The sequence below is a fragment of the Eriocheir sinensis genome, unplaced genomic scaffold, assembly GCF_024679095.1.
Source record: "Eriocheir sinensis breed Jianghai 21 unplaced genomic scaffold, ASM2467909v1 Scaffold610, whole genome shotgun sequence".
Taxonomy (NCBI): domain Eukaryota; kingdom Metazoa; phylum Arthropoda; class Malacostraca; order Decapoda; family Varunidae; genus Eriocheir; species Eriocheir sinensis.
In genome coordinates this window covers 122,501-135,618 of record NW_026111955.1, presented here as the reverse complement: position 1 = coordinate 135,618, position 13,118 = coordinate 122,501, and the positions used below count along the sequence as shown (strand labels likewise).

The 13,118-nt window shown below is 42.8% G+C and overlaps 1 protein-coding gene across 1 annotated transcript; it reads left to right on the top strand.

The window, feature by feature from the left end:
* The first annotated feature begins 5,668 nt into the window (after positions 1 to 5,668).
* Positions 5,669 to 8,898, top strand: LOC126993389 (uncharacterized). The gene is made up of 2 exons (XM_050852456.1): positions 5,669 to 6,075; positions 6,404 to 8,898. Exon 2 carries the CDS (start codon positions 7,142 to 7,144, stop codon positions 8,483 to 8,485), a length of 1,344 nt encoding a protein of 447 aa, XP_050708413.1. The 5' UTR covers positions 5,669 to 6,075; positions 6,404 to 7,141; the 3' UTR covers positions 8,486 to 8,898.
* The last annotated feature ends 4,220 nt before the right edge of the window (positions 8,899 to 13,118 follow it).

The window sequence follows — 13,118 nt, the reverse complement described above, 5'->3', positions numbered from 1 at the left end:
TGGAAGGGGAAGAGGCACATAGAAAAAAATATAGGTAAAGGCACAAGCAATGAACAAGGAAAAGGTCAAAATTAAGGAGAGGAGGAAGGAACCCATAACCTGCCTAAAGGATTCCATGTCCGAATTTCTGTTAACGATTCGCTTGTATGAACTTTCTTTAGCGCCCGCCCAACCCCCTCCACTCTACCCCCTCCCCCCTCCCCTCCCCCCACACAAAGCATATCTCGATAGTGATCTAATGAGAGATACCATCGTGGCCACAGCGGCATAAATATACTGCTAATTGAGTTGGTTATTTGGAAGGATTTATGGCAGGAAGAAAGGGAGCAAAAAATGGTGGGGTTTCATGTATTCTGCGGGCGTCCTTGGGGGCGGGCACCTGGAATTTGGGGGAACCTACAACCAGGTAAAGGTTGTGAGCACTTAAATGTTGGGTCCAGTAATGTGAATAATGATATGAATGAGGAAAATAAAAGAAAAATGATGCTAACAGTAACAATAATCATAAAAGTAATAATTTTAATAATATAAAAAAGGGACAATAGTAATAATAATGATGATAGCAATGATGATAATAATAATGATAATAATGATAATGATAATAATAATAATAATAATAATAATAATAATAATAATAATAATAATAATAATAATAATAATAATAATAATAATAATAATAATAATAATAATAATATTTTTAGTGATGATGATAATAATAATGATAATAATGATAATAATAATTCTAATGATAATAATAATAATAGTAATAATAGTAGTAATAACAAAAATAATAATAATAATAATAATAATAATAATAATAATAATAATAATAATAATAATAATAATAGTAATAATAGTAGTAATAACAAAAATAATAATAATAATAATAATAATAATAATAATAATAATAATAATAATAATAATAATAATGATAATGAAAATAATAATAATAATAGTAATAATAATAATAATAATAATAATAATAATAATAATAATAATAATAATAATAATAATAATAATAATAATAATAATAATAATAATAATAATAATAATAATAATAATAATAATAATACCATCGTTATCATTATCTTGTCATTACATGTTTTATTGATGTTGTTGTTTTATCATTTATGTTGATATAATTTTGCTGTTGATGTGGCTTCTGCGGTGTTGGTTTTGTTGTTAACCCGTAGGCGTCGGCTATGGGAAAGCCGAGAAGTGGCCGAGAAACGGCAACATTACACTACATTCTGAGACTAGGAAAAGAGCATGGAACTTATATCAGAGTACTCCTCTCATACCCATATAGCCGTTAAAAATATTTGCTTATACCCAAATTCAATTCTTTTTGGGTGGTGATTGTTACAAAATAAATAGTCTTGTGACGCGTGGCATCTAGCCGAGAGTCGCTTGTTGTCTACTTTAGATAATTTGACAAGTGATTACTGTATGGATAGCTAATTCAGTCTGCCATGACCTTACAGCACCACCTATGACAAATAGGCCCACCTCAGGATCAATCAACCACCACAATGGCCCAGTTCACGTATGGTGGGTTGCTCTATGCCGCCAACGCCTACAATTTGCTCGAATTAGGCGTTTTGAGCCGAGCCCAAAACTGGGTCCGCCATATCAGCGGACCGACTCGCGGGAGCCCAAAAATGGGTCCACCGACGCTGCCGGGTTAATGTTTATATATCCATGTTTTTTTTCTTTTAATTTTTTAGTGTTGTTGTTGACGTATTTTTGGTTGTTCATGCTATTGTCGTCGCTGGCGTCGTCCCTCCCAACACTCGCCGCATACATTAGAATTTGCTCATCGGAACATTCCTCGCTTCCTTGTTTGGGGCAGCACTCGGCGTTTATGTTTCCCCGGCGTTTGATTTACAGCCCTGGACCTGCAGCCGTTTCAGTGGAAAAATTAAATAAATAAAATAGCAGCACGTTTAAATGTTCCCGTCAATTGTTTACACTGTTAGTACGTATAGTGCTCTTGTTGTTCCTGTTTGTTTGAAGATATTTAAAGACGTTTAAATGCGCACGTCAATTGTTTACACTGTTAGTACGTATAGTGCTCTTGTTGTTCCTGTTTGTTTGAAGATATTTAAAGACGTTTAAATGCGCACGTCAATTGTTTACACTGTTAGTACGTATAGTGCTCTTGTTGTTCCTGTTTGTTTGAAGATATTTAAAGACGTTTAAATGCGCACGTCAATTGTTTACACTGCTAGTACGTATAGTGCTCTTGTTGTTCCTATTTGTTTGAAGATATTTAAAGACGTTTAAATGCGCACGTCAATTGTTTACACTGTTAGTACGTATAGTGCTCTTGTTGTTCCTATTTGTTTGAAGATATTTAAAGACGTTTAAATGCGCACGTCAATTGTTTACACTGCTAGTACGTATAGTGCTCTTGTTGTTCCTATTTGTTTGAAGATATTTAAAGACAACGTAATCGTCTAGGAACTGGTAGAGGACATTTTACGTTGAAGAGGCGTAAAGTCATGAGTATACTATGATCGTAAAATCCTCTCGGTTATTGATATCTCTTGGGGACGTAATAGAAAATCTGGTCGTATATGTACAATGACGCTGCAGTGCTCGCGTTTATATATATATTTTGGAGAGAATTTCGACACTGCTTTTACCTCGAACCTTACGATCGCTTCCCTCTGTATTTTCGGAGAAACAAAAAAGGGAACATATTATATTAAGAGCAAGACATTCCTCCTTCCTAGAAACCGAAGAAGACAAGACCCTCAGTCAGGCGAGGCAGCATGTTTGTAAGCACTGACACGGCGCCTTGCATGTCGTGGCTGCCTTGACAAGCTGATGTAAGGCTACACGAGGAAACTACTCCTAATGAGAGGCGAGGACGGGGTGCAAAACAGGGCCCGAATTCACAAACATACACAATAACTACGAACTAACAAAACTACGCACTATTGATTTAGTTACCGACGTTAGCGTCAGATTCACAAAGCAAACTTTAGATGGTTGTTAGAGGCGCGCTAAGTCAGCGAGGCCGCTGAGTGGATAAGCGTCATCGATGACGTCATCTGACTCACGGCGAATCACAGGTCCCGCAACGGTATCAGCTGTGTTTACATAGGTAAGTACCGAAGCTACTTAATAAAGTCAAATTGCAGAAACAGGCTGCTGAACACTACAACAGTAAACCCAGATGACAATAACAAGGCGTTACAGTAGAAGGGAAAAGTTATCAAGGCTCAGATTACACGGTCAAGGGGGGTAGAAGTCGCTATCCACCCCTCTCTCCCTCTCAGCCCTTCACTGTCGCCTCACACCGTCATTCACCAGCAGCTACTAGCCTTGGTGGAAGAGGTGGAGAGGAGGGAAAACATCATTTCTGGGAAGCATGATGATGTGAAGGGTGTGGTGACAGCAAGCAAGAGGCAGACGTGGGAGGAACGGTGTCCAATGGAGCGTGGATGAACTTCAACGAAAGTTCAGCCTGAAACTGCCAGAAGTCCCAGCAGGGCGAAAAACAAAACTGGCTGCGTAAATGAAGCCTATTCAACACACAGGTTAGTCAAATAAATGTTGTGAGCACATGGCTGGAAGTTAGAGATCCAAACTACGAAAACAAGAATTATCAGTAAAAGGGGCGATGTTATCGGCGGTCGAGGGGGAAGGGTGATAGGGATGGACAATGTTTTTCCCTCTCCACACTCAGTATCCCCTTGTATTTTGTCGCCACTGCAATGTCCTCTCCCCCAAGAAAAATTCAAAGGCGGCCTCGTTTCACTGAGGCTGAGATCTTAGCCCTGGTGGAGGAGGTGGAGAGGAGGGAGCACGTCATACTGGGCAAGCATGATATGAGGGCTGGGGTGACAGAGTCAACCAAGAGGTATGCTTGGGAGGAAGTGTGTGATTGTGTAAATGCTGTGTCCCACGTTGAAAGAAGTGTTGAAGAACTTAAGAGAAAGTTCAGAGACTTGAAAGCTCAAGTGAAGAGTAAATCTGCAGCAGAAATGAAGGATGTGGGTGCCACAGGTTAGTCATATATTTTTGGTGCTCACATTCCTCAGTAATCATTAGGGTACAGTGTGCTAAAAAGACTTGCTATACCCCAAAGATTATGGGTAAAGCTACAAGGAGTGGTACTAGGTGCTTATCAAGGAGGGTACCTCCCTCAGCAGGATGTTATGTTATATTTGTTTAGGTTAAATTATGCAGCAGTGATTTGTTAGTGAATTTAATGGCAAAAAAAATATTTTCACCACGTCAAGAAGTTCCTGCAAAGGCCGCCTTTGAATTTTTCTTGGGGGAGAGGACATTGCAGTGGCGACAAAATACAAGGGGATACTGAGTGTGGAGAGGGAAAAACATTGTCCATCCCTATCACCCTTCCCCCTCGACCGCCGATAACATCGCCCCTTTTACTGATAATTCTTGTTTTCGTAGTTTGGATCTCTAACTTCCAGCCATGTGCTCACAACATTTATTTGACTAACCTGTCTGTTGAATAGGCTTCATTTACGCAGCCAGTTGTGTTCTGGCAAAGTGTTCAAATAAAACAATTCCTAAAGCATATTACAATAATTTAACACAACTTCGCATTTCCCTATAGGTGGTGGGCCTCCTGCTAATGTGGAGTACAGCGAGGCTGAGCTAGTGCTTCTGCGCATGCAGGCACCCATTGCGGCAACAGGGGCACCCTATCCTGACAGTGAGGGCCAGCCTTTACGTAAGTACCTCTTCTAATATAGCAAATAATAAGCCCTACTTCTATTGGTATTATTCTACTTTCTTCCCTGTCTCACAGCGGTACTTTTCACACTTCTCATCGGTTAGATCTCATTATTCTACGCATTTTGAACCCCATTTATGTGCACCTCAAACTGCCAGAAACGCCGATAGCGATTTTTGAAAAGTTGGATAATATTGACAAAAGCTACATGTAAAGCACGACGAAGTACACCCATATGCGGCGGGGGTCCAGCCGGTGTTGGGAGAAATGCCTCCTCACAGAAATAAGTCACATATATTATGTGCGGCACACATAAATGGGGTTCAAAATACGTAGAATAATAAGATCTAGCCGATGAGAAGTGTGAAAAGTACCGCTGTGAAATGTGGAGGAGAGTAGAAATATATATATATATATATATATATATATATATATATATATATATATATATATATATATATATATATATATATATATATATATATATATATATATATATATATATATATATATATATATATATATATATATATATATATATATATATATATATATATATATATATATATATATATATATATATATATATATATATATATTGTGTGTGTGTGTGTGTGTGTGTGTGTGTGTGTGTGTGTGTGTGTGTGTGTGTGTGTTAGCAGGAAGCTGATTCATATTTTTAAAACAAATAAGCAATTTTCTCATTCCTATTTCCCTAATTATATATAAATGTTGAGATCAACAAGTTTAAAGCAAAAGTCAACAATCACATGATAATGTATTGGGTAGGCAGTGATTTCGGCCTCACTTTTCTTTATTATTCTACTTACTGCTTACTGTCTCCATGCCTTTTCCATAAAAGGACTCTGTTTGAGCTGATCATTTTTTTCCCAGGTGCCTTTGCTGGACCTTCCTCATCTACAAGTGTTGTTGAAGATGAGTACGACAGTAATCGAGGTGTCAGAGGAGGTTAGAACACCTCTGGGTTCACATCAAGGGAGTGGCTTCACAAGGTCAGTTGGTTGAGAACCTCGGCATAGCTTCATATTACTCCTTACCAGTTCATATTTGTGTAATTATATACATTATATGTGCCTTTTAATCAGCAGATGCATTTATTTTCACTTTTTCTAATATATGTCCTTTAGAAAAAACAGTCTTATAATCCAAGTGTTGTGAACCAAGGACATTTTCCTTGATTTCTTTCAATAGTGAACCAACAAGAGAAGAGCCCCCATCATCGGCCTCATCCAGTGTCCGACGACCCAGTGCGCTACGACCCAGTGCCCTAAAACCCCAAAGGTCAAATTCCCTTCCTGCCAGTAGAAGTGGTAGTAGACCAGCAACTCCCACAGCAGCAGGTACCTACTCATTCTTTAGATACCATTTTTATTTTCAATAGAAAGTCATTACTTTCAAACATATCCTACAAGCTGAAGTGTAATTCAAACATCAAGCAAATACTGTAGTTATTTACCTAGCTGTCAAATACCTGCCTACTTAGTTGTTCACCAAGCCTTGCTCATCTGCAGATAGTAAACTCCAGTGATATTGCATAGCTTCTTAAATATTAAATGCCATTGCTGTTCAATCATCATTGCTTCTGCTGGAATACTAAATGGCATTACTATTCATCAGAACATGCTCGTCAAATAGCAGATGTATCCTAATGAATTGCATATTCATCAGGTCAAGAGCTACAACTGGTTCCTGAGTTCCTTACTACCCAAAAGGAAATTCGAGGTCTGCTGAAGGACCTGGTGGTGGAGCAACGGACAAATGGAAACCATCTACGGGATATCGCCCAAGGTTTTACGGAAATGGGGAAGTTAGGCAACCATGTACAGGATATTGGCCAAAGTCTTAGGGGAATAGGCGAGGCACTGATGGCCATAACGGGGGCTATCATTATTTATTTATTATTTACTCTCCTCCACCTCAACACTATTCTTTCCCACCTCTCCGTTACCCTCACAGTAGTTTTTCTTCCCATCCACCTCTATGATTACGACCCATCTCTCCTTATACCGGCCACACATCCGTCCCCTTCGCGGCCAGCACACACGAAGCTGCCATTGCGTTCCCTCTTAACTATATTATCGCCTACATTTGCTCGGTGGTCATGATTCTTTCGTATCCTTCTAGTCAAATACACAGTGCATGTCTCTAGCAGTATTTCGGGCTTTATTGTGAGTTCTGTATATGTATTAGTCTTTGTGTCATCGCTTCTTTCTAATTTGCATTCTTCGGCGTCTCAGCAATACCCAGGAGGCTTGTTTTTGAGTACCCACCACACCATACTTTCCCTCTGACATAACTGCTGCGTCTGTGTTCTTCCTCCTCCACAATTCTTCCTCTGTTCCACTATTTTTCCTCCATTTCTCTATATGCTTCCTCAATTCCCATCCTCTTCCTCCATTTCTCTGTATGCTTCCTCAATTCCCTTCCTCTTCCTCAATTCTTTCTCTATCCTTTCTCCTTTCCTCTATTCATATCCCTGTCACTTTGTATTATTCCTCCCCTTCCTCATCCTATCCACACCCCCAGAGAGAAAACTATCGTGCATTTATTCTTTTCTGTGCCTCTAAAACGAGCGCAAAGAAGCGACACCCCACAATGGCCGCTCTCGTTATTATGTACCTAGCGTTCTTCCACTCCACCACCATCACGAGACCCCCAGGTAGAGATACAGAAGAAAAAAAAGCAAGAAAAAAAACTGCCGGCAACAACAAAGTGACCATCAGCACACTTCTCTCCCTCCCTCCTCTCTCTCTCTCCTTTCTCTCCCTCCCTCGCTCGCTCCTTCTCTTCCCTCCCTCCGTGCCTTCCTCCTTCCCTTTTCTCCCTCTCTTCCTCTCTTCCACGTACTATCTCGATTCCTCCCCTCCGTTTCTTCTCCCTGTCCTCTCTCTTTCTCTCCCCTCTCTTTCTCTTCCTTTATCCCTACTTCTCTTCTTCCTTTCTCTCCATTCCTCGCTTCTTTTCTACCTCCCTCCCTCCTTTCCACTCTTCCTTGTATCAAACTTTCTTCCCTTCCTTTTCTCCCTCTTTCTCTCCTCTTTTCCTCTTCCTTTATATCTTTTTCTCTTCTCCTATTCCTTTCTTCCATTTCTTTCTTCCTCTTTGTCTTTGTCTTCCTGCTCCTCACCCCTTGCCCCATCTTTTTCTTCTTGCATTCTTCCCGCTCCTCTTTCTTCCCTCTATTTATATTACACCCTTTCCTCTTCTATCCTCCCTCCTTCGCTGCTTCATTTCTACACCTCTCCCTCCTTCCATCTATTCTGTTGTTTATCTTCATTCCTCTATTCTTCCTCCCTTCTGCCTCTCGAGTACTTTCTCCCAATTCCTTCTTTCCCTCTCTTTTTAATTCATCCATCTCTCCTTCCCTCCCTCACCCTCTTTCTTTATTCTTCTCCCTTTCCTTCCTTCTGTTCTCTATTCATCCATCTCTCTATTTTTCCTACCACTCTTCTTTTGTTATCTAGCTCCCTCTTTCTTTCCCTCTCTTCTTCTTCAGCCATCTCTCCCTCCTTCCCTCCCTTTCTTCTTTCTTCTCTCCATCTTTCTTTCCCTTCCTCCTTATCTTCTCTCTTCGGCCATCTCTCCTTTCTCCTCACCTCTCCTCACTCTTTATCCCTCTCTCCCTCATTCTCTCTCTCCCTGCATCATCCCCCTCCTTCATCGGCTTCCTTCCACGGCTGTTCCTTCATTGATATTTCCGCCCCTCGCCCCATGTCATGTTCCTCCCGACATGCAGATCAGCGGCCATGACAGGCTAGTTAGCGGCGCCCTCTGTTGGCCGGGAGATTAATTACGATCAGAATGAAGGATGAATGTATCGTAGGAGTAGGTTGTTAGGAAGTTTATCTGTTGTTTTTCATGCTTGTGTTTCTTCCTTTAGTTTTTCTTTCTGGTCTTTTTTTTTTCTTGTTCTTGCTCTTGTTATTGTTCTTCTCGTTTTCTCTCTTGGTCTTCTTTTTTTCCTTCTGCTTTTTCTTCTTTTTCTTCTTCTTTTTCTTTTTTTCTTTTTTCTTCCTCTTATTTTTTTCTTATTCCTTTTCTTTTTTCTTTTACTATTGTTATTTTTTTTCTTATTTTCCTTTTTTTTTAATATTTTTCGTTTCCTTTTCTTCTTTTTTCCTCCTCGTCCTCCTCCTTGTCCTCATCATCTTCCTCGTCCTCTTCCTCCTCCTCAGTTGACCGCGACCTGCTTCGGGGTCACACGTGTCAACTACGCTCGCTGTCTCGGCAGTTGTGCTTTCCTTTTGTGCTCTCCAGCATATCCTGAGGCCCTCCTATTGCTGCTGCTGCTGCTTTGCTGCTTCGCTGACCTGCTCTGCTAAGTGCTAAGTGTTATATTCACTTTACTTAAACACATTCTCCCTAGCACACTTGCTCATCCCTTCTGCCCACACCCTACACCTCCCCTACACCTCCTCACAACACTGTGGTGCACATACAACTCCTTCCTAACTATTAAGCTCCTTCTTAACCTTACTACACATAATTTACATATTATTTTCCAAGAAGTTTACTAGGAGGTCCTTGTTTTCAGGCTGATTTTCTTTCATTGTTTCGGTCCGTACATTCCCGCCGCGGCGTATACCCAGCCGCGCGGAGGGCGAAATTCCCTGGAGACCCTTTGTTTTTTTCCTCCCCTACCCGGCCGCGTGAATCCCCTAGAGGGAAGTCTAAAGAGAACACCTGCCAGAGCCAGACAGGAGGGAGTTAATCGTTCCCTCCTGACCTACTGCCACTCATTCTCTCTGAAGTTAAAAGGTAACAAAACATATCAAAAGATAACAATAAAAAATATGGCTTCATCACTACGCAAATGCCCCGGGTGCAAAGGACGCATCGCCCCACAATATTTTGATAAGGGGGCGGAGTCATGTAGACACTGTCAAATGGAAAAGAAGATCTCAGATTTAGAGAGGGGTTTAACCGAGTGCCTTAAAGCGTTTCCTCTGCTTTCGCGGTGTGAGGCATTCTGTGCTTCTGTGTAACTGCTGCTGTACTGAAGGACTACAAAACCAGGAGGATTACCCTGCCTTCTACTACAGACCGCTAAGTGTTCTGATTTAGTATTTACTTAGTTAGATAGTGATCCACAGTTACTCCTAGGACAAGTGTATTAAGCTTCCCACATCTACACTAAATTCAACATTCTTTCACGCCAACCCAGTGCTACACGGTTTTATATTGCTTTTGTGTTTTTTATATTGCTTTTGTGTTTTCTTCTTCTATTATTAGGCTACTTTACTGTGCTGTGATAATAGGACTACGTGAATCAGGCGCGCCAAGCTACGTTAATTTCTAAGTCCACACAAAACACTAGATAATCCACTTTCCGCGCAAACCTAGTGAACACAGTTATTATCTTCTTTACATAAGTGATTTCTCAGTATATTAATATTGGCCTATGTTTTGTCTTGGTGGGTAGAAATATCCGCGCCTTTTACCTGAGACACACCCTTTTCCCCGGGGAATTGACCTGACTGCGACCTCACAGCAGCTGTGGTTTGTTTTCCTAGATACACATTTTTGACCTGACGACCTCACCGCAGCTGTTGGTTTGTTTTCCTAGATACACATTTTTGACCTGACGACCTCACAGCAGCTGTTGGTTTGTTTTCCTAGATACACATTTTTGACCTGACGACCTCACCGCAGCTGCGTACTTTGTTATCGTCTTAACGCGCCTAATTGTTTCCGTCTTGCCTCGCCCATATCTTCACCATGACGTCCCTCAAGCGTTGTTTTGGGTGTGGCCTTCGCATGGCCAAGCAGTACTTTCTTTCCAAGGACGTTTGTAGGTTCTGCGTTAAGACTCAGAAGGATGATCAGAGGATCATAGAGTTAGAGAATAGGGTTACGACTCTCGCCGCCCAGGTACACTTACTGGTTAGTGCAGCAACAACAAGCCCCGCCGCCTCCTCCTTCCTCTTCCTCTTCTTCCTCGTCCTCCTCCCCCTCCTCTTCCTCTTCTTCCTCGTCCTCCTCCCCTCTAGTATTGTCTTCAACCACACAGCAGCCCCTCCCATCCTCCTCCTCCTACTCCTCGACCATCTCCGATCTCCCCGCTTCCCACCCCTCCTTCTCCTCTTCTTCCTCCTCTTCCTCCTCCTCCTCCTCCTCCTCCTCCTCCTCGCCTTCCTCCTCCGTCCCCCCTCTCCCCTCTCCCCGCCCACCCTCCTCCTCCTCCTCCTCTCCCTCTTCCTCCTCCTTGTCCTCCGCCTCTTCGCTCGTCCCTCCCTCCCACACCTGTCCTTCACCTTCCCCTTCCCCCTCTTCCTCCTCCCTCTCCTCGTCCGTCCCTCCCTCCCCCACCTCACTCTCCCTTTCACCTCCTCCTCCTCCTCCTCCTCCTCCTCCTCCTCCTCCTCCTCCCTCTCCTCCCTCCGCCTCCAAGTCCTCGCCTTCCTCTTCCGTCCCCCCTCTCCCCTCTTCCCGCCCAATCTCCTCCTCCTCCTCCTCCCCCTCTTTCTCCTCCTTGTCCTCCGCCTCCTCACTCGTCCCTCCCTCCAACACCTGTCCCTTACCTTCACTTTCCCCTCTTCCTCCTCCCTCTCCTCGTCCATTCCTCCTCCACCACCTCACCTCCTTTCTCCTTCTTCCTCTTCCTCCTCCTCCTCCCCTTTCCACCTTCCACCTCTTCAACAATTTCTCCTCGTTCTTCACAACAGGTCCCTCCTCCTTCCTGCTCTCCCTCCCCCTTCACCCACCCCTCCTGGCCCCCTTCCGACCGTCGGGTTCTTGTTGTTGGTGATAGTCAGGTTCGTTATGTTGACAGGTATTTTTGCTCCAAGGATAAAAACAGTACGAGGGTGTGTTTCCCAGGGGCAGGGTGGGCCATATATCAGACAGGATTGAGGCGTGTATGGCAAGCGAGGGATCGAACCCCATTGTCTTTCTCAGCTGTGGCGGAAACGACGTTTCTCGTGTGCCAAGCGAGGACCTTCTCAGGCGTTTTAGAGAATTGTTAGGCAGGATACGTGACGCTGGTGGGTCACCAGTAGTGTGTGGCGTCCTGCCAAGGAAGGGCGTTGGCGATGGATGGCTGTCCAGGGCGATAGCAGTGAACAGCAGACTTGCTGAGCACTGCGAGCGCAATGGGTGGCTGTTCGTCGACAATTGGGACCTCTTCTTTGGCAACGACGCCCTCTACGCCCGTGACGGGATACACTTGACGTTCAAGGGTGTTGAGGCTCTCTCAGACTCCCTTGAGCGAGCACTTGGTACCCTGAGGGATTTTTTAGTATAGGCGAGGGGGGGAGGAGTAATGGGAGTAATGGGAGGGGACATCTAGCTCATAATATAACCAGGCAGCTTAGAAGTAATTCTAGAGGAGTAACAGAGGACGGGCTAAGAATCTTCTATACTAACAGCAGGAGCCTCAGAAACAAGATAGACTTACTAAGGGGTGAAGCTTGTTCAGAAAATTTTGACATAATAGCGATCACTGAGACATGGATAGACTTTGCTAATAGAAATTTTAGGTCAGAATTTGAAATAACGGGTTATCAGATGTTTCACAAAGACAGAAGGGGCAGAAAGGGAGGTGGAGTTGCGCTATATGTTAAAGACTCACTTAAATGTTTAGTTAACAACTCAGTCAAAACTAACATGGATTCAGAATCAGTTTGGGTGGACGTTTACAAAGGGAAAGAAAACTAACTCTAGGAGTTATATACAGGCCACCCAACCTTAACAGGCAGGACACGAGTATATTACTACAGGAGATTGGCAGGGCGAGTATGAGTAGAAATGTCTGCGTAATGGGGGACTTTAATTATAGGAATATAGACTGGGAAGATCTAGTGGGTGACCTGGAAGCCGAGGACTTTCTTGAAGTTATACAAGATAATTTCCTTAAGCAGGTAGTTACTGAGCCTACCAGAGGAGATAACATATTAGACTTAGTCCTAACCAATAATGGGAACTTGCTACGTGAGTTGGAGGTGGGCGGAGAGTTAGGAAATAGTGATCACAGAACGGTTCGTTTTAGGTTAGACTGGGCGGTAACCCGTGATCCAAACCCAGTGTTAGTGCCAGATTTTAGAAGAGCAAACTACGAGGGGCTTCGAAGACATCTTGAAGGGGTAAACTGGGATAATTTAGGGATTCATGAGGGCCAGAACTGCGGATTGGAGAGCCAGGAGAACCAGGTAGAAATGTCTTACAATAATTTAGTTAGAGTAATAGTAGAGGGGCAAGAACAGCATATACCACAGCGAACACTTAGAAAAGAAAACAATGATCCTAAGTGGATGACTCGTGGACTAAAACACGAGATTGGGTTAAAGAAGGGAATTTATCAGAAAATAAAGAATGGGAAACACATCTCAGGGGCCGGTACGTTGAACTATCTAGATTAGTTAAGAAAAACACCAGGATAGCAAAA